The 22,819-nt window shown below is 37.0% G+C and overlaps 1 protein-coding gene across 4 annotated transcripts in view; it reads left to right on the forward strand.

Moving 5' to 3' along the window:
- Positions 1–15,618, forward strand: part of ERCC6L2 (ERCC excision repair 6 like 2) — a 59,703-nt gene extending 44,085 nt beyond the window's left edge. The window contains exons 18-19 of one of the 4 annotated variants that reach the window (XM_075727222.1): positions 12,335–12,519; positions 14,396–15,618. In XM_075727222.1, coding sequence (XP_075583337.1) covers positions 12,335–12,519; positions 14,396–15,371 — 1,161 coding nt within the window. In that variant the 3' untranslated portion in view covers positions 15,372–15,618. Of the gene's footprint in view, positions 1–1,234; positions 1,378–11,052; positions 11,115–12,334; positions 12,520–14,395 lie in introns of those variants that run through there. The other 3 variants (XM_075727225.1, XM_075727224.1, XM_075727226.1) reach the window with 3 other exon arrangements.
- The last annotated feature ends 7,201 nt before the right edge of the window (positions 15,619–22,819 follow it).

Genomic DNA, 22,819 nt, shown 5'->3' on the forward strand with positions numbered 1-22,819 from the left:
GTTTTGCTCTGCAGTCTATCTATAACAATGCATTTCTGACTTATTAAAGTTTAAATACATATTTCAAGAAAAGACTAGTATCTATGGGAAAGGGATGCAAGAACACTTAAAACTCAACAAAGCATTGCATTGAAGTGGATGAATTGTAAGTTGAGAAATACAGCTTTTCCTACAAATCTTGGCTGAAGACAAAGTGAAACATTTTTGCTTCCTGCTTACATATGAATCTAGAATGACAGGTGTAATAATGTTGTAAGTAATAAGAAAAAAGTAATAAATAATAAACAACAGTAATCAATTAAGATTAAGAAGCAGAAGTAATCAATTAAGATAACCTTTTGTAAGAACATTGACATTTTGTTGATTTCTTGCTATTCACTAGTCATCTAATCACATTTTGGCTTCACTAAATTCCCATGAACTTTTACATCCTAGGTTAAGTTCTTTAGTTTTAGTAGCCAATTTATGGAAATGAAGTGAATATGAGTAAAAGCAAAATTAAGTTGCTGGAAAGCAAAAGAAAGGAAGTCATCTTCCTGGTTTTCTACCTGCAGTAGATAAAAGGAGTATAAATTAGCTGCTTTAGTCCTTCCTTTATTGCTGAAGCATGGAGACTAATGTAGTCACTTGAGTTGTAGAAACTGCTTAAACGTGGAGCAGGCTTCAAAACCTGTGAGAACTCTTCCTTCAAAGTGAGAGAGTTTGTATGGGAAGAAGGTAGATCCTTGAGAGCCAAGGTAGAAGGGATGGGAGGCAGGGAGTTTTGTTCCTCAAAAGAGAACTTTGAAGGTATGTAGAACATCTCATTTAAGAACGTAAGTAACTAATGAGTAAGTACACTTGGATTTAAGTTAGTTATAAAAAGTGTAAGGTTTGAACTTTGGGATAAGAGGAGGTACTAATCCTGGTGATAGTCTCTTTCCTTAATTTGACTTCAGAAGGTTTATGTTAGATCTGGACTTTTGGCACTAATGTAATTCACAGTCAAATCTCTCTTAACCTTTTAAACTGTAGGTTTCAATCAAGCATATCCAGTAATAAGTACTCAGCCTGTCCTGAATGTTACCTGCGCTAGTGGTCATATACCCCACTACCTTTTCTCTGAAGTATAGGACATATTATTTTAACCTGTTATTGTTCTGTACCATTAAAGGCTTAAGGGAACAAAATCTTGGTTCTTTTTATGAGAAGTAGGTCTTGCTGCTATTTCTCCTGTTCTTGCTTTGTGCTCCAGGTTCCATAGCAGTCCTGGTACATGGCTTCAAGACTGCTGCAGAGCCTTTGACTCTTCTTTCTCCCGAGGTGGTAGGGAGTGCAGTCATAATCAGGTTTTGTTTGTTTTAAAAGGAATTGTGTAAGTTGACTAGTTTAACTAGAATGTTCACGTTTATAATCCTGAATGCTTGTTTAGTGTGTATTTCCATAAATTCTATATGACTATCAAAAATACATTTAGGTAATGGCAATCAGAATATGAAGTCAGCCATCAAGGAATAAAAATAGAGCATCATGAGAGCTCTCCCATAACTTAGCAGCTATGAAAGGTGGGATCAAATCTAAAAGTAGTAAAAGTAGCAGTATGAAGTATGCATTAGTTATACAAGCAAGAGAATAAACCATATTTTTGTTGAATATCATTAGTCAAAATAAGTCCTGTCCAGCAAAGAAAGATAACTATTTGAAGATACTTTCTATATGACAATAGTAAAGCAAACAAATGGGAAAGGTTTTATCGTATGATCCTGAAAAAACTAAAATAAATTGTGGTTTTGGGAATGTATTCCCTTTATCACAGAAGGCCATGGGATTGATAAAAATGGAAGCAGATTCTGTAGCTGTAGGTGAGTTGGAGTAGCATTTTCAATTAAGAGAGATAATGTTGTCTTGCTATAGAGGGAACTTTTGTAAATAGTCATGTACAGCAGTGGATATTTGCTTATACTTTATTTTGTAAGTATAATCAGGGAGGTACTTAAAAGACTAACAATTTCTTTTGTTAGATAGACATGGTATTTATATACTTAGTGTTCTACATTTAAGAGCTATCTAAAATTACAGTAAAATATTTTAACTTACTACCAACAGTTCCTGAATTGTACATATTGTCCTGTGTCTGAAGATTGTCAATATTCTGACCATTGACCACAACTCACAGTGTCAGATCAATTTAGATTTTGAGAATAACGAACAGGACAGTATGATAGCGGTCCCTCAAAGAGTTGATGTTTCTGGTAGCATTGCTTATGTGGAAGGCACTGAAGCTTCAATAATTAGAGGTGTTTAAAAGCCTCAGTAATCAAAACAAAGCCAGGGAATTTTTGTTTCATGCAGAGGTGTGGCAGACAGCTGTTCCTGAGGAAATTTTGGAGGTACAGGTTATACATCTCAACTTCCTCTGTAGTTCTAAAAAATTACTGTACATCCCAGAACCTAAGTGTCTCAGAAGACAGTCAAGTGTCTCTTTTTGCCCTATTTGTATTCTTCCATAGCAAGTCATAAGGGTTAAGGCAGAAATTATGGTCAGTTCTGTGATACCACGATGCAGGGAGAATCGCACCAGGCTTCAGTATTCAAACACCTGAGGGTAGAAAATGCATGTCATTTAGTGTGACACATATCCACTCCATTAAAAATTACTGAGAGCTGGTGTTTGTTGCTTCTTTATGCATATGACTACAGAATATACTTGATCTGCTATTTCGTAGAAGATTATTATTAGTAACAAGGGTTTTCTGGTCTTCTATGTAGAAGTCTGAGTGAAGAACATTATATTAGAAATTAATCTATTGGAATAAATAGCTTGGCTTTCCTGCATTATTTTGTGTGGTGTTCTTAGGCTCATTTAGTGACACTGAGTCATCTTTGTTCTGCATTTCAGTTTCAGTTCAAGTCTCTTCTGCTTGCACGTGTGGAAATAGACTTGGTTAAAAATTCATTGGTTTTTCATGAAACAAGTGAAAGATTATCTCTATTACTATCTGTTAAGAAGCTAGTCCTTTGTTTTTCATCTATCTTGTACAGAAGGAAGGATATTGAAAACAAAAGCTTCTCAAAGAAAACATGTGAAATGAACCTGTAGACTGGACATGGTGGACTTACAAAAACAGACTAATTTTCAGAGCAGATCTGGTATTTCAGCCTATCAGAAAAAAAGAAGTCTTGAGTCATTCATGCGATTATTTTACTCAAAATTATGCTGTCATTATTAATTTTTGGGAAAAAATGAAAGTGTTGACACTTTCTCGAAGACCTTAGTCATCTACTAAGTATTTCTAGAGGTTTTGGCTTTTTTGATCCTTTTTTTGCTAGTGGGTTCCAGGTTCAAAAGCAGCCTGGTTGATTTTCAGTGAGGAGGTTGCTACTTTGGTTTTTGGGTAACTTGCACTGTTGTTTGTGAAGCTTTTCCTTAGTTATCTTAAGAAATAGAAGCCTCCCAGAGGCAAGATTAAATATCTTTTTTTCACATTTCTAGTCTATTCTGAAGTAAATTACTGTATTTCTTAATTTCCTAATTAATTTCTCTGTTAATTGGCAAAAACAGCCTATGTGAAATGTTTTGCATAAGTGCAGAACTCTAGAATAGACTTTCTGTAGTTCCTATGAAGCTGAATTTGTGTAGTATTTCTTCAATAGGGATCTTGGTGGGGGGGTTAGAGCATGGGGAAGACTTTGGAGAAGCCTTGGAGGTTTCACAAAAAAGACAAAAAAATGGGAACCGGATATACTAAATTTGAAAAACTGATGATGTCCCACATTAGAGCTAATTTGCACTTTTTAATATGTGGAAAAGTATTAGTCACAAGAACTTGTACTATACCTGTTGAATATGTGGAGTCTCTCTTTTTTTTTTTCAGTCAACTGCATGTTTTCAACTTAAGTTTACTTAAAGTTTTACTGAAAAGAAATGTACAAAGACAGCCATTCAATTGAGGATTAATCACTATGGCAACAGAAATGTGGTGACTGAAAAGGGGGAGGATGTATTCTCCCCTTAGCTTCCTGCCAGCTGTCATATTCAACCTCTGCGGCATGAATTCAGGCCAAAATATAGACTGTGACCAGCTCTAAGAAACTATATCTGTATTTTTATAAATTGGTACAAGAATCGCACTATAAAAGAAGACTTAATCCTCTGAATTGGATGACAGACATTTGGCACTCTTGCCAGTGTTTGACAGAGAAATAACGGGATGCTTTGTAGTAAAACCTGGATTAATGGTAAACCCCTCTTTATGTTATTGCAATGTGGTGTAAATGAGAGAACTAAGCATGCTGTCAGCCTAGGAAAAAACATGCCCTTTGTATCTCCAATGCAGATTTAAGTGCTGTTGAGAATACTGTAAATACAAAAGTTGTGTTATTAAGAACTCCTCTTTATCGTATTTGTATTACATTGACATTTTGTAGATTATTTAAACAAAGACTTTCTGTCAGTTATAGTAACTCTGATTGCAGTGTGTTTGCACAGCTTTCAGATTCAACAAGTTTAGATAGTTGTTTACAAAGAGTAGGCTTTTGGGAGATAACATTCCATTATCCTTGCTCTTCTACGATTGGGAATGCTATTCAGCTTTAAAATAATTGTTCCCAAATGATTGGCCTGTAATGCTGCTTTACTGAGTTTACAGTTTCAGCTTACAATGGACTTAACTATTTCAGTATGGCTTTTTTTAAATGCGGTGAGTTCGTATGTGGTATTCTGTGAAGCATGTAGTTGCATACTCATTATGGTGTATGCGTGTGGCTTTTGGTTTTGCTGCTGTTTGATGGAGAGATGAGACGGTGAAAGAAGATAGGTGCAAGTCCACAGGCTTCTGCTGGAATAAGCAATTACCTTAGCTTTGAATTCTGAGACAGGCTGATTATCTCCTCTCATTCTCAACAGTAATAATAACTATATTGGTTTATGGTCAGATTTTTGGTGCAAGACAGTGATATGGGTTATAGGAGTTTTTTGTTAAAGAGTTAACAAATTAAACAAAACTGCTCCCCATGAGAAATTGTTGCTCTGTTACCTGACTGGAGAAGAAACAGACTCAGAAGTAAATGCAAAATAAACAGAACACAATACATCCTCAATTCACTTAGCAGTTAATTCTCCACTAGCAAGCAAAAGATTGCAGTTTATGCAGTGTCCTCGCTCTCAGTTTGTACAAGCAGAAAAGCTAGATGTGACAGCCAGGGGAAAATAACTGCATATTACTCTGATAAAATTTCTTTACTTTTATCAGCAAGTACAGTTAAATACTGGTCTTGGTGTTGACAGAGTATTTTGGAGAAGTAATTTGGACCCAGAATACATCTAACATTTTTCGTAGCTTGAAGAATATTTCAGCTATTGGTCTCCTGTGATACAATGAAATATTAGATACCTTTGTATACAGAGCCAACATCCTGAGTAGCTTTGTTTAGTTCAGAAAGTTTGAGTGTAAATGTGATTGTCCTAGAGCATTCTAAAATTTTAAGGTAGGTTATCTTCATTTTCTAAATAATTGAAGTACTGGCTGTTAGCTATACAATTACCTCTAATTTTCATTCTACGGTCCTGTTTTGTTAGAGCAACAGACAAATTCAGTCTGTGAGACTGCTTTTCAGTAAAGAAAGTTAAATTCAGAGGGAAAATTAATGTTCACATCAGAAATCATTCTAGAATACAGTAAGATTCAGGCTTATTTCAAACTGCGGGTTGTGTAAGTCACCATAACACTCTGACGTACATAGTTTGTTCGGGACTGTATCCTCTGTAAGCAGAAGAGCAATTCCAGTTTAAGAATCAGGTGAAAGTAGAGACATTCTCATTTGATAACTTGTTAAAATTATCTTGACCATATGGACCTCATTTTAAGAGAAACTGCGTGAAGTTTTATGTGGACACTATTATCCTTTGTCTTTGTTGGCATGCAGAATAATTTAGGTAGAAGTTCTTGTTTGACATGTATATGTAGAAGAGAGAAGGAAACTAGACCAAGAACGAACAGTCAGGTAGCAAACATTTCAAGGTGTTTATAGAATGTCCTGACAAGTAGAGGAAACACAGGTAAAATAAAAACAATATCAAAGAATAGCATATGTTCACGAAAAGCATATGGAAAGGTCATAGTAATTTGTACATATTATAGGGAAAGCTCCCAGGGGAGAAACAAGGAAAACTATAAGGGGAAAAAAGGTTAGCTGAAATAATTAGGATTGTAGTTTGAGTAGGTAAATTATCACTATAATGCAGTAAGTATCACCTGATCAAAATAATAAGTCATCCAAACACCACTGCATCTCACAATATATCTGGAAAGTCATGTATTTTCCCAGGTTTTGAGGGGAGTCAGAAAATACAATGTAGAATATGGCATAAGGGTTTGTTATTTGCTTGCAAGCTGTGTTTTAAGAGGACAGTCATACTGAATTCACTGTGTTTCATGCTTTGGTATGATTTAGGTGACTGCAAGGCAGCTAGAGATTTGAGAAGGCCTTTCTTGTTTGTTTTAGAAATGAAAACAAACAATGAAACTGTGCAATGGAAAGTATCCTGGATATCTGGCAGCAGTGGTTTCATGCATACCTGAAGAGAAAAGTCTGTTAACAGTGTTTCAGCTGTGAGTGGGAAAAGTCAGAGGGGGTTGTTGCTGACTGGAAGTCAGTATTTGGCAAGATTCTTAACCATAGTGATACTTCGGGTAGTCAGGCAGTAAAAGAGGAAGATGCTCAGACATAGTACAACTATGGCTGAGGAACAATATGCAAACGTGTTTTCAACTTCAGATTCAGGCTTTTGAAGGAAGCTCATTATCCTCTAAGTCTGATAACTTGAATTGCCACGAACATGAGACAGCTTAAAAAAAACTGTATCCCTGAATCTCTGTTTCTCTGTTTTTCTCTACACATCTTAACTCCTAGACTCTGCTCACTTAGTCTCCCATACATTTTCATCTTGCTTAAAAAGGTGAACTTTGTTCTTTTGCCTTCCTTGAAGGGGCTGAATAGGCGAAGAGGTAAGTCACAGGCTTAAGGTGGCCAGTTGTCTCAGTCATATCTGAGGATGCTTATACATGAATTAGCATTCATTGCTCCAGAGTGTAGAGTCACCTCTTTATACCTGTTGCAGGAAGAACAGATACTGAAATTTCGTACTGTCAGATAGACAAAAGTTGGTTTTGGTAGGTATATAGTATTTTTAAAACTGCTGTAACTATGCAGCAGGAGACAGATTGTCACATGGAGCTAACAGATCCAAGAGTTGTTGCAGATTCAAGATGGAATCTCTAAGTAAAAGTTACTGCTGCATTGTGGTGCTTAAATTCTTGCTTGATGCTCAGCTGTATGTCTTCATTCTTCTTGAGGAGCGTTACCCTTAAATGTGAACTAGTGTGGGACTCTAAATGTGCAGATGCTACCACTTTTGCTGGGCTCTTGATTACAGCCTGTATGTAATACGTCACTCAAAGAAATGGAAACTCATAATTGGTATCCAAGCCTTGCTATATACTTTTAAGAATGAGACACATACATAACAAAAGAAGTGGTGAAGGAAAATATCTTCTATGGTAGGAGGATATAATGTGTTTATGTTGAAAACCCCATAGACTAAATGGAACATGAAAGGTGAAAATAAATGATTTCTTTGATATATTTTTTTCAGGTGTGGTAGGAGTTCCTAGATTTTCTGAATACTTTTAAACTATTTTCTGCATAACTATGTAGTAATCCCTCTTCTTTCTGATCGCATTATATGGAAAGCCTATTCAGAGTAAGTGCAGTAAATGAAGAGGGGATAGGATAAGAAAACGAGTGTTAGACAGGAAGGAATGGCTGCACTTTTACATGTTATTTTCTGTAGTTTGCAGTAGCACTAAACAATTTCATTTTACCGTGCTTCCATTAACTTCATTTCTTTCCATTAACTTCATTTCTTTCCATTTACTGGGATGTTTTCTGTACTATAACCTTTTCTCACATTATTTTTTGAATCCAAAAAGTGTTGCCTTCTCCTAAGCAACTTGCATCTGTGGCCCTTTGTCTTATATGTATGCCTTTGAAAATAAATTGTTTATTTCTTTTGAATTTTGTGTGAAGATTTTCTTGACAATGTGGAAGTGCACAAAGTTGAATAAAACAGTAAAAATGTTACATTCAGTAACTCAATAGAAATTTTTTGTCTTTGATATCAAAGGAATTATTTTGCTGCACCTTTTTCCCCCTACCAAGGTACTGGTTTGTGATAGGAGAAAATGTAAAGAATGCAGAAATGTGTAATGGTGTTACAGATGACTTGGTATTGGCGCACCTAATTTATCAGATGACCAGCAAATGTGTGGTCAAGTTTAAGTGAAACTTTGCCACTTTGAACAGTGGAAATTTCATAACGTGCACTGCAAATGCATAATGTCTTAAGTATAATTAAACATTTGGTAAAGACTAACTGCTTTCATGGTTGCTGTCAATCTTTTTGTAAAAATTTTTTTAAATACATATAGCAGATACTGTATGCTGTACTAGGTATTTCTTGAGCTTTGCATCGTGTATTTCAGAGGGCTAATCAGAAGGTGTGCTATGCGGTGCATGAAGAGTATGTTTTAACACACTGTATGGGATGGTATAACGTTTGGCAAGAATGCTTTTGGATTTTTCTGCTGTGATTTTTAGTTCTCATTCAGAATAACTTGTTCATAATCATGTATTTGAAACTTTTAAGCATATTTACATTTTAAAGTGAGAGAAAAACGTGCTATTACTTACTTAGGCACTGGATGGAATCTTAATTCCAGGAGAAAGAATTTGTGTCGCTACTTGTGCAATTTGAGTTTTTTGACTATTTTTCTTCTCCCTGTGTTAAATTGGTTAACATTTTCCAGTAGTTACGTGGCTGAGCCATAAAGTAAAGCCAGACTTGCTATTTGGCAAAACAGTTGGATATTTTTTACAAAAAAAAAATTGACTTGTTCTTCTTAATTCTCCTTTCTTTCTTTCTATTGAATCACTCTTTCTAGTCCTGAGATATGCTTATGGACTGATCACTACTGTCATTCCAGTTTTCCAATAATGATTTGAAAACACTGTAGTCAGATCTTGTATCATCAAAATTTTCTTTCAAGAAGTTCAGCAACACCTATACTTACCTAAGTATATTAATTAATATACAGTACTTTAAGTTAAACAAAGATAATCTGCACTTCCAAATGCTCAGAATACTTCTTGTGTTGAAGGATTTGTGTTTCCCTTATTCCATTCTTTCAGTTGTAACATTTATTAATTCATAAATGGTCTGACATTCAGTAATATAAAGAGATTGTTAAATGCAGTAGTATCAGTAGTGTAAGAGCAAGAGCCAGAGGTTCCTAGCTGAATCAAATGGTATTAATTTCAGTCTTGCTTTGCAAGATTGCCTTATGCATATGATATATTTGATGATTCAGGTGAACAAGACCAGTGCTGTAAAGTCAACATGGGATTTCATGTAGAAGCAAATAATGGGGGTCACACACACAATAATAGTTTGGTAGAGAAGGTGCTCGAGGAACAGAAAATAGAAGGCTGTTGAAAGGAAATGTTTATCATGAAATAGACTTCAATTGGTGAGTCAGAAGGCAAACTGTGAAAGATACTTGGAAAGAAATTGACTATGAGAGGGAAGAATTAAGCAGAGTAATACATGAAGTCAAATTCAAAAGGAAGCAAAACAGTGTGGAATGTTGACGGTGCTGGAACACTGACTGACGTTTTCACTGTTTTTTTTCAATGGTAACCCTATTGGAAAGATACAGGGAATATTTTCATTTATATGTGTGTAAAGCTTACCTCTGCCTGGAGTCTGATCTATGTATTGCTCAGAGTAACAAACTTCAGATCTGACCTTTAATGAACATGGAGACATCTTAAGAAAAACTGAAATAACTGTTTTAGTTTTACTGACAAACTGTTTATCGTTTTTTAAAAAGAAATTAATTGGATTTAGGATTTGAGGGCTGGATTTAAGTTGGCAAATTTTCAAGCACATTGGCAAATTCAACAGAGCCAGTTGTTGTGTTTCAGCCTAACTGGGTGCCATTTAATCAATTGGCTTTGCTCCAGAGAGCTGAGAAGTTTTTCAAGAGTAAGTCACAGTGGTTGTGGGCTTTCACTGGCATTAGATCCTGAAGCTCTTGGGGTAACTTGTTTATAGTAACTTTTTCTACTTTCAGGAAAAAACTTTGAGCAGCTAAATTAGGTAGAAGAAGAGGAGCTCTTTGTGTGTATATGGTGGTATTTTACTGTTGTTCTTTTGGGTTTGGCAGTGTGAGTCAGCGTACTTAAAAGTTTTGTACTTGCAGAACTAAATATGACATTTGTGAGTTTATTTGCAATTAGCAGTACTTTCTACATTAATTCTGATTCTCTGCAAAGACAAGCAATTTTACGACTTTCATTGTGTTTACAACAATTGGCTTTTTTCCCAAAGAGATTTTTAATCTTCTGTGTTTGAACAGATGTGTAAACCAAAGTACTGCTGCCTCATATACTTTGGTCTTGTTTAATAAGAGGTAGATGGGTGCACATTTATGGGCGTTTAAAATACTTTTAAGACAGGCATTGACGTACTTGCTTGAATTAAATGATACAATCCTGATTTCCTGACAGAGTGACAAAAATGCTAGGTCTTATCATAGTGAGATCTGAGTACTCAAAATATTTTTCATTCAAAAATTCCATCAAAATAAATATATTTTAAAACTAGCATTGCTTGCTTCTTTCAAAATATTTTCCAAGTAAAGTTCTGTATTACCTATGTATATCTTTAAAAAAAAGTAAACATTTTAAATGCATACAGAATTAGCAAGATAACAGTAGAATATTTGTGCTGTAGATAACATCTGCTGATTCAATCTTAATTTTGTTACTATCATCACAATATTATTGGAAGATAGGGTTTTTATCTTAATTGGGGCCTTGGTTTCAGCTTTGTGTAGTATAACTTTTAATAATGCAGTGAAATTTTAATCTTTGGAGTTGTACATTTAGCTTAAAGAGTGAGAATTTATGCCTGTAGGTCCCTTACTATTAACATTTTTCTCTGTGTGCTAGTTTGAGGTTACTTGCCAAAGTAATGGATTGAGAACAGATGTGAGATCCTAAAGCTCAAGAACATTGTGAACAGCCCATGGTAATAAAGGAAGTGGACATGGATCAAATAGAAACACATTGGGAAGAAACATCGTAGATCCAAAAACAAATTTTGAACTGCAGATGACAAAAGTGTGAACACAGTTTGTGCTTTCATCTCTCAATAGTGTTATTAGGGGGAGTGAGGACATCACTAAGCAGTTATTCTTTATCCAATCTCATTTGGGGAGGGGGGCAAAGTAGTGTTGCTTTTCTGGTTCTCCTCTGTTTTTCCCTGCTCTTCAGACACATTCTTTAATTTTCATATTTCCCTTGGCTTGCCTTTTGGGAAAGGGGAAACTTTGACAAGAATTTGTGAGAATTTCTGCAAAATAAGGTGTAAATAGGATTATATTTTTGTCAAGGCATTGACTATCAATGCATGATGAGTTAGTCTGTAACACGGTCTTCCTGAATTTGGTTAAAACACTAGCTTTTTATGACCATTGCATTTAAAATTTTAATCTTACCAGTTTTAATCTTATCAGTATTATAGTGAAAGTGTAATGTGTAAATTTTTTCTTCTTCTTCATTTACAGGTAAGTATAGTGATACCTCTTTCTAAAGTATCTTTTACAATTCTGAATAATTGGGTGTGAGTGTGCATTAGAGATTGTGATATTGACAAAAATGATTTTACCTTAACTTTTTTGTATCTTTGAATAGTGTTGTGATTATTTATAGTTTTTCTTTTGAGTGTTAAATTGCTAAAGTAACTAAGAGGTCTGAGTAGGTACTGTGCAAAAGTTGTGTAACGTGCATTAATAAGCAGGAAGCAGTGAATCCAAATAATCCATTAATCTTGATACATAGTATCTTCTGGATTAATTTATCTATTAAGACTAAACTGTTAACACAGGCATTTTCTATTTTATAGTAATATTTGGAGGTTGTAACTGAGATTTGGGTCCTGTGGCGCAGGATTAAGTTTATGCATTAGAGAACTTACAGAGAACTTTCACCTAGCCTCACAATTAACCTATTTGGAAAAATATCCCACCTTATTCTTAGAGCACCAAGACTTGCCTTCAGTGTCGCTGGAAGTTTGTGACAGAGTAGAGAGTTTACACTGCAGCTCTGAATCCCGTTCGTAGCATTCCAACCATTGAGTGCTAGCTAAGCGTGACAGAATTGGGCATAATAGAGCTTGTCACTATGTCCCAGACACAGCTGTTTTGATGATTTCCATGTCTTGTTGTACTAGAAAAAAGAAGAAAACCCAGAAGACATACCAGAGAAGGACATTTTTAAGGGAGGACAAGAAATGTTGACGAAGAGTAAGCAACATCACCCGTATGTTATGCATCCTGTGACCCAGAAAAACAAAAAAGTACACAGAGTAGGTTCAACCACCTTCTTGGTTGGAAAGACACCCAAAGGAATCCGCAGGTGAGACTGTTTTGGTGAGATGGAAGTAGAATTCTAAGCTTGAAAGGAACTTTCCTCTGGGCAGTTGTTTTTGTCTTTGTTTCAACCATACTCGGGGAATATTGATGATCTTCTGTGGCAAGAGCACAACTAATGGGAAACTTCCACTCACACTATACAGAGAGTACCATAATTGATTAATAAAATGAATTGATTAATAAAATAAAATCACTTCAACATGTTGATTCAGTGTGTCATATATTACATAGCTGTGCAGATGTCATCACCACCAGTATTCATGGTATGTGCAGCATGCAGTACTACAAACCAATGTTTAAACTGTATAGAAGCAAGAAATTTCATAGTGTGAGCTTCTGACTGCCTACTGGTTTTGCCCAGCTCTCATCACTCTCATTGAAAGACTGTTAAAAAAAAAATTGGACTTTGTATTTATTTTTTAACATGGGGCTCAGTATTTTTTTAATACTACTTTTAATACATTGTTTCCCACCTCATGTTTGGAAGGATAATAATCTTTGTCTCCTCATTTTTCCTTTTTCCCCAAACATTGCTGCTATTAATATAAATACTTAAATTCCATTGTTACGTAGATAGAAGTTCAATAAGAATAGCCAGATGGTATGTGGAAATAGAAAGCAGAAAGCTGTAGCTAACTAGGCAAACCTACAGAACTGGGATTTGGTATATATTTTCAATTTAGCCTTGAGACAAATAAATTACTATATGAGATTTGGTATCTCGGTAGCATCTCTTAGTGTTCAGAATCTGTCATACTAGCTGGCTGGCCTCAGGTATCCAAACTGTTACTGTTGAAGTGCCAGACTTGCCTACTATTATAGATGCTGAAAATTCTAAATATTTAAGAGGCAGGTAGAGGAGAACCCTTCATCCTAAAAATATTCAAAATTGTAATCGTAGTTATGAATAATTCACTGAGGTAAAAATTTCAAAGGCAATGAAGTGATAAAGGTGTTATTCCAAGATCCTAGAGCCGTATCTAGCAAAAAGCTTAAGTACATTCACTCTTAAATGTTAAGCAGGTCATCTGTTAGCACCTTGCTCACAGTTGTACATTATAGTACATCTGGATCTGCTGTGCAATGAACGAGGATGATTAGGTCCCTCAGTTTGGTGCGTTGTAGTTGTAAGGCTGAGTGGGAAGCTGTCTGCAGTCACCACAGACAAAGGCTATAGCTGGAGCTGGCCAGTCAAGCGGTATTTGAGGTCCAGCAAGGGTTAAATCTCACTGCCTACTGGGGCCCTCGTACAGGAAAGGTAGCATGTTTCATAGCCATTCTCTGAAAAGGGAGCATAAACCCACCTCTCCAGCCTTCCAGTTAGGTTACCTGATCCCAAACTATGGCTAACTTGATCAGGATGATATCATTTAGTTAGAGCTTGGCCTCTTGGCAGGAACAAATACTCTATAGCTCGCTAGATAGGATGGAGGGGACAGTCCCTATCTCCTGCGAATGTGGTTATCCAGCTTTTGTTTAGCAAGTCTTTTAAAAGGAGTTTGAGCAACTACTTTGTGGTTTTGGTTTGATTTTCCAAAAAACACTCTACCATCTGTCCATCTGCATCCTTCTGAACTCTGGTCCTTTGGTACGAAATCCTACCTGCACTGAAGGTCAGTAAGTCTTTGGGTTGTAAGCTGACGAAATCCCACTGGAGTTTGGGATTCAGAAGTCAATTCAGTTCTAAGAAGAACTTTCTTCTCTTTCTAATTAAAACAAACAAAGCTCCTAATAAGGAAGTTACTTCTAGTGATTACTTTCTGGGATATGTGAAGTATGTGAATTGAATGAATTGCTTGAAGGCTGCTTTTGTTTCTAGTTAAAGGTGTCAACGTGTTTTTCCTTCTTGATAATTACAGGAGGCAATTTGAAGAAATGGTATCCCACTTTAACATGGGATCAGTGGAAGAACTGGCAGAACATATTGCAAAAGCTACATCAGAAACAAGGCAGATGATGTTGAAGGAATTCTATGTTTCCAAGCATCCAGAGATGGAGTCTTTCTTCCCAGTTGAAATACCAGCACAAGCTTCTCATGTCTGTGAGGAAAGAAAATTGGGTACAGCACAGTCCAGAAGAAAAAAATCCATCATTAATTTTGGAAGATCTGCGTCTAGATCTTCATCAGCTAAAGGTCTACTTCTAAGTGGAACTACAGAAACACAGAGCCAGCAGAGCCATAAGGGAGAAGTAGAGCAACTTCACAATGACTCCTACATGCAAGATGTGTGTGTTGATGCAAAATATAAACAATCACCCACTGTTGCTACTCAACATATCGAAAGGAGAAACAGTCAGGCATTCAAGGATTTTATGGCATCTGGCTCATTAAGCAGTAAATCAGAAATAATTGAGGTGCTGTCTGTAAAAAGTTGTGAAGGACAGCAGGACTCCAAAGGAACACAGCTGCCAAGAAAAAGATCCCTGTCTCAGTCAGAAAATGGGGAGAGAAAAGCTCAGACTTGCAAGAAAAAGTCTTTTGTGGACTTACTTGGAGATACTTCTATTCTCAATGACCTCTTCAGAAATGATGGAAATGGGCCTACAGAATCGCCAGGGAGACTCCCTTCAGGGCAGGTAGAAAAATCAAAGGAGAGACCAAAAGACTTCTGGGACATGCTGAATGAGCAGAATGAGGAGAGCCTCAGAAAGCTCACGGACATAGCAGTCATAGAGAAGCTATGTGAAAGAGCATCTCATCCCACAGTGACAGAAGAGAGAGAAGTGTATGAAAGTTCTCTTTGGAAAAAAAATGAAAATTTTCTATGGAAAAAATACAGTCCAGATGATTCAGACGAACCATCCACTGCTACATCTTGTAATGTAGTAAAATGAAAGTTTTTTTAAGTGAGTTGCACTATAATTATCTTAAACATTAAAATATGCACATCAGCAGTATGCAGCAAAATGTGATACCTCCATGAAATTAAAGGCAAAGGGATGAAATCATATTTATGATATCGATTTACATTGTACAGATGTGAATATATATGTAATTACATATATAATATATAGTACATATGTGCATATATACTACATATGTACTATTTATTGTTGTAAGCTATGATATATGAATTTTAAATTAAACTTTTAAAAATGTTCTGAGTGCACTTTGCTTTCTTGCATCCTGATCTTATTTCTAGACTCAGTAGCAGTATTAAGTAATTTTTGCCCTTCCATTTGGACACCCTCAGTCATCTCAGCAGAATCTAATGATATTAAAAGGATTTGACAATGATATTCCACATACTTCTGAGCTACTAGAGACTCAGGGACTTCATGAGACAGGGGTGATGTCTTTGTGTCTAATAACCTTTGATTATCACACCCCCACCCCCGCCTTTTATGATTTTGCTCAGTCTCTCTTTGAAGCTGTGGAGCTTCTAATTATCTCCAGTATCCTGTAGCAGTGAGTTTCTCAGCTTGGTTGATGTGAAAAATCAGCAAATTTTTTTGTTCACTCTTTTTCAGTGCAAGATCTACAGCACATTGATGTTAGGTGTCAAATTTCATCTTTCACTACACTTCTCCCATTTTTTATTTTTACAGATTTCTGTCATTGTGAGGTGGTGTGGTCTGGACAATACTTCGGTGTTGTTTACTTTTCTGTGCAAGGAAAGAAGAATGGGAATAGTCTTCTAAAATATAAAAAAAAATACACACTGTTTCCTAGTGAATTTCAGGAAGAATCTAATGCCATTCAGTAATTCAGACTTAGTGTTGTCTCCATTTATTTTATACATTTGAGTGTCTGATAGGAAAAAACCAAACATGGTTTATACTGGGAAAAATTGTTTCTTGCTTGGCTTAATAAATGAAACAAGTTTCATTTTGTGATCATTGTATTCTGAAAAACTTAAATACATTGTTGTATTGCATGTGCACTTAGTATCATGCAATTGCATGTGCAGATTGCTGATTTCTTTAGTTACTCAAAATACGAATATTTTAGTATGAGCAATTTTGTGGGCATATGGATGGCCACATTTTTTAAACTCGGGCATGCATACTCTTAAAATTGGTGAGGTAACTTTTTTAGGAAGTTAACTATAATCTGTTGAGTTAGTTCTGCTGTTGACACTGAATGTTACCAGTAAGTGTATTGCCACTTGAATTCAGCTTCTGCTGATAGTCAAAAGGTTTGTCAGTCATATTATGCTTAAATAACTGTAATTCTTGCTGTGCTACATCATTTTGCTGCAATATGATACTTTAATAATTTCTGCAGCAGGAACCAACCTATGAGTGTGTCTCAGGGACACTGCACCAAGGAAGCTGCTTACTACATTTGAAGTACACAAATTAGACTAGACATAGCAGTTAGCTACCTCAGGGCATTTCAAGAACCATAGGATCCTATGATCCTAGAATCATGGAATGGGTTGGGCTGGATGGGACCTTCCAGCTTTGATCTAGTCCAACTCCCATGCCATGGGCAGGGACATCTTTCACTAGATCAGGTTGCTTGAAGTCCCATCCAACCTGACCCTGAACACTTTCAAGGATGGGGCATCCGCAACTTCTCTGGGAAATCTGTTCCAGTATCTCACCACCCTTATCAGAGAAAAATTTTCTTCCTCATGTCCAGTCTAAATCTACCCTCTTTTGGTTTAAAACCATTACCCCTTGTCCTGTCACTACAGGCCCTGGTAAAAAGTCTTTCTTGTGAGACCCCTTTAAGTATTGAAAGGCTGCAGTAGCATCTCCCTGGAGCCTTCTCTTCTCTAGGCTGAACAACCCAAAGTCTCTCAGTCCAGCCCTCTGATCATTTTCTGTGGCCTTCCTCTGGACCTGCTCCAGTAGGTCCATGTCTGTCTCATACCAGGGACTCCAAAACTGGATGCAGTACTCCAAGTGGGATCTCATGAGAGTGGAGTAGAGGGGGAGAATTGCTATTGCCACGTGGAGGACTCCTGTAGAGATCAGTCACAATTGTGAAGGTTCAGATAACACAGTTTCAAGTCGGACCATTCTCTCAACCCACTCCATTATCTCATCTATGCAGATGACCAGCAATTTAAGGAATAAATGACTCAAGTATACTGGGTGTGCACACCATGTGTCCTTTCAGCATTGAAAGCACAGAGAATCTGTGTTCCTGATCGTATCCCACTGCTTAACTCCATTACCCTTTGAGCTTGTTTCCAGGTAGGCAGCAGGAGGCAGTTGTGGATATATTCCTGATGGCATTCTGTTTTCACGAGCAGGCGTGGTCTTGTGGCACATGATGGGCCTAATGCAAATGTGGGCACAGGAATGTCTGCTGGTTCTACTGCGAGGTCTGTTGAAGAAGTAGCTTCTACAGCAGTCTGGGCGTGAGGAAAACACTGGCGCCAGTCCCTGCTTTATGCCACCTCTGCAATGCAGGCAGATTTCTGTCTGTAGCGCTGTGTATTGTGTGTTCCTCTGGCTTTGGCGTGACAGCTGCTGGGTGCCTGTTTTGGCTGCCATGTTTCAGCCAAAGCAAATGTATTTAGATGTGTCTTCTGTGTTTGACTTTATCCTCAACACTGGAGTTGAAATGGGGCTGGTTATGATCATAGCACTTCTCACAACATCAAGTTTATATACTATTATTTCACACTTACAGCTTTCAGGGCAAATAATTTTTATGTTGGGCTTTTTAAACATTAGTCTTCCCCAACAGTTCACTAGTGCTATGTAGTGTTGCAGATCCAAGCTTTCAGAATAAAGGTGTCTAAAACTGGGATCAGGCCATAACTCCTCTCTGATGCATGTATCAAATACATGCATTATCAAATAGAATGATAGATAATAATGTTGGGTTTTTATCCAGTCGTGAATAAACATAGGCTGCACCCCTTTCAACTACTTCTGTAACGGAATATATTCATTCTTCCTCTTAAGATGGTGAGGAATGTGATTTCAGGGTTCCATTTAGCATTTTGGATACAAAACATAGATAAATCTATACATCTCTGAGAACATAACAAATACTGACCAAGATGTACTGCGGGGGGGAGAAGCTGCTGGATCTCATTTTTGTTCCAATGCTTAATACACTACCAGTATTTCAGAAAGGAAAGGTTCACCTTGTCAGTTGTTGAGAATATGCAATATAGTATATATGGAGTAAGGAATTTCTACGTACTGACAAGTTATCATCTTACTCCTGAAACGCTGGCTGTAATAAAATTTTGAAATGAAAACTGTTCATCACAGATAGGATAAGTGGCTATAAGATAAGCAATGTCATATCCCATTTGCCAAATAGTCTGTCACATTTTTCAATGCTATGGGATCATGTGAAGGAGTATCTTATCGTAACACATAACCAAAAGAGGCCAGGGCTTCATGTTGCTCTGGAAACCTCAACCCTAATCTTTGATTTTTGTAAGCTTTGAAATCTCAAATGTAATGCTGTATTAGTATAGGGTTTTACACTGAGTATACTGTATAAATTGTTTTATATGAAGGGTAAATGTTATGAAATTTTAAAAGCTTGGACACTGAAGCTGCACAGCAGCAGTCTGTGAACGGTGGTGGTTTTTGTGGTCTGGATGACTGCCCATTGGAAAATAAGCTTAAATTTGATCTGGAGCAGCTTCTACTTTGGGTCATGGGAAGCTGTTGCAGGCTTTGGTCTGTCTCTGTGTTAACCATTATGCGCTTATTGTTAAGTGGAAGCTGTCTAAAAACTTAGTTGGGAAATCTGACTTAACTACCTGGAACAAGGAGCTCAGTATTTAACATACATGATAAGCCAGTAAGAGGCTTGGTCTTTGCAGGCAACTAACATAAGTAAGATAAATACGTTCCCTAACTGTTTCTCTCACCCTGAATCTATGCTGTTACCATTGTATTATACCCAATGATATTTAAGATACAAACTGAAATTTACGATAGTCAGAGCAGCTTTTACAAAAAGATCTCAACTAAGAAAATAAAACAAGCCGTAAAACTGTTAGTTATTGGTACATTTAAATTATGTACAGCTGAAGGAAGTCAACTTAAGACGAGGAATACATGGACCTTTCTTGTTGATGTTAATAGATAGGGCATAAATTAAGGCGTTTTACTAGTGGCATCATTACTGGTTTTCTTTACAGCATTCTTCTGCTTAGAGAGGCAAACTGCTGCTTAGCTAAAGAAGAGGAGATTTGGTGGAATGAAGAATATGGCCATCAAATATGTTAAAAGGCTGCTGCATAGAGAAGGGGAATAGTCTGTTCATGTCCACAGCAAAAAAAGATTTAAGTAGCTTAAACCACACCAAAGGTAATCGAAGTTACATAATAGGGCAACTGTAAGCATAAATGTATAATAGGCTGTGTAGTGCCAATATTGGTGGTCATCAAGAATAGGAGAGACAACTATCTGTTAGAAGTTGCATAGGTAAAATTGACTTTATTTTAGGCCAGAATGAGGGACTGGTAGCTTCTCAATCCGAGGGCCAGAAGGGGCTAAATAACCTTGGTGATTTCAGTTGGTATCAGGGTACTAGAGAGAGGTTTCACCTGAGCACTACTAGTTTGTCAGTCATGGTCTAAACCAGTAGATACTGGGGAGGGTAAAATCTGATTGAGTTAGGTAAGATTTCTCATTTTACTTCTTTTAGAAGAATCTCAGAGCAGTGGAACTGTACAGGTACAAGGCTGAACTGCAGGGCTGATTCCCAAGTATGAAGCCATCATCATTTTCCTGAAGTACTCAGGAAATGATGTTTCTCATCTATAAGGTGACGATATGCATAAATTGAAGCCTCCATAGAATTGCATGTTTTATTCACATGTACACCAAGTATGGATAATACATTTGTGGAAATGCATTTCTTATCTGCAATTAAACTGATCTGCAGGAAGTTGTCTTAAAGTAAGATTTATATCACTCTGTAGCTTCCTGTGCAAATTTAATGTATTTTACTAGGTAGTGTCACCTAAGCCATAAATACTGCAATTTTGTGCCCTAGGGACCTGTGTATAAAGTATTTCTGTCATGAATAAGATGTGGGTATGATTTACAAAAAAGAATCTAAACAAATTCCAAAGGGAAGTATTTGACCTATATTTGAAGGCATATCCTTCAAATATTAGAAACAAACAGAAATCTGTGATTATCGTTTTGTTTGGCTTTAAAAATGGAGGAGGCATTGGGGGATGCCGTGTTTACGATTATGGTAGAGTGGAGTTCATACAGCTGCTGCCTGCAGGATCCTGCATAGTTGCAGGGAGGCACAGGCTAGAGGGAAACTGTAACAGCCTCCTAGCCTAAGGAAATGGCTTCATGATAGTTATCTCCTGATCTCAATATAAATCAGCCAGGAGGAGAAGGGTGTCTCTTTTGTCATCGCTTTCAGCTGGAAACAGCTCACTAGGTTTTTACTGTTACTGCAGTTTCCTTGTGCTTTTACTCAGTGAGGTTCCTATGGGTCTGGCTCTGGATCCCTCGCCTAACAGAGGATACCAATAGTTCCCATTGCCTTCAGTAGGAATTCTTTGGGGAAAAAAAACAGGTTGCCACTGAAATAGCAAGAAATCTGACCCTGCCTATGCTAACAAATGCAGCTCTGTCAGCAACCTGTTTACAAAACTGTCACCAGACCTAGTTAAAAACACTGTGTGTGTCCTGGGTCTGATTTGCAGTATAGTTTGGATCTCAAGCATGTCTTGCAAACTGGAGCTATGCTTATAACTAGATTTGGGAGTAGCCATGTGGTACACAGATTTCATATTTGGTCTGGGAGAGGGAGAATGAATAATTTCAGATAATGAGTATGTTTGAGAAAGTCAGGGTATGCATACAAACATTTTGTGAACACAATAAGGCAGTTTGAAAGGATGTATTTGCTCAGCTTTAGCAGGTCATGACTTCAAGCACTGAGAGGCAGACTGACGCCAGTGCCATGGCTTCAGCACAGTGACTGAAAGCAGCATTAACAGGAGGGAAGGGAAATTGGTAACAGCATAGTCAAAGTATCACTGGATACATTCAAAGATGAGACTACAGTTACTAGGTATGAAAAGGATGGTTTCAGTTACTTGCTTAAGAATCTTAACAGCAGAAGGAGGAGAGGGTTCTGTTCTTCCAGGGAAGCATTTAAATGCCTTTGCCGCTTGGTATTTTTCTGTTCTTGCAGTGCCCTGTGTATTTTATTTACTGCATACCTTCCATCTTATGCAACAAATTAGGTAATATTCTTATGAAAACTGTCTCTCCTGCATTTGCGTATTCCACGATTCAGTACATCTTGCCTGGTGCGTCCTATAGAAAAAAATAATAATCGTCTAAGTAGACTTTGTGCCAGAATCTACATTCCTGATTAAGGCACCTGAAAAGTAGGTAACTGGCTTAAGGTAATTCAGGAAATTCAATTTCTGCAATATAAACTAGATGTCTAGATGTGCATATGAGAGAGGTAGGCAGTGATTCAGAGCATTTAAGAGTTGTGCCTCTTTTCCTATAGATCACATGTGGATGATAGGAGGATCCTTGTGATGCTAAATGAGTATCTTGTGTGTGATTCTGCCAGCTAATTCTGAAAGAGAGGAAAGCACATCAAAACAAAATGATTGGAGGGCTTCAGAGTTCTTTGCTTGGCATCCTAACCTTTGTTTAGTTGGCATCCGAAAAGCTGAATTTCCTTTTTCAAGGACTGAGTGAAGATTGTGCTCTAAAATGAAAGAAGTAATTGAATGTAGGTATGTTGCATATGAATGATGCTTGAGGACAGGTTATCTCAATTGTTCTTTGAGTTTGCTTGAGCTGAGAAGATGAAATTGAGTGGTCAGAACCTGACCTTGTGTCTGTGTGTCTACACGCAGTATGACTGAATTGAGATTGCACATGTAATTTACACAAACTGGAGCATGAGCAGGCCTGCTGCACTAAAAGCATTGTTTTCTGAAAATGCACAAACAACATAATTACATTAGAATTTGTGCTGGTCTATTGTAGAAAGTTCCAATGGCTGAACATTGGTAGTATATTTAATATCAGTATTAGCAATCCCTAACACTGCACTCATTAAAGACAATGGCAAAGCAGTGGAGATAGCTCAAATGCTAAACGAATACCAGCTCAACTCAGAATGAATCCGTGTTTTACTTCAACAGAAGTGTTTATACTAACAGGATTTTCTTTCCCTATGGTTTGATATTAAGTTGTTTCCATCAAGTGAACACTCATGTAAACATGATCTATATCACCCTGAAAATCATTCTATGCCAATTACTTTAAAAAAAAATACCAGATGTCTATTTATATTGTTTGAGGTAAATGCTCACAACTGCCGGCAGCACTGGCCTCTCCATGATTCAGGCTAC

Source organism: Pelecanus crispus, chromosome Z, assembly GCF_030463565.1.
Source record: "Pelecanus crispus isolate bPelCri1 chromosome Z, bPelCri1.pri, whole genome shotgun sequence".
In the NCBI taxonomy this organism is placed as follows: Eukaryota; Metazoa; Chordata; class Aves; order Pelecaniformes; family Pelecanidae; genus Pelecanus; species Pelecanus crispus.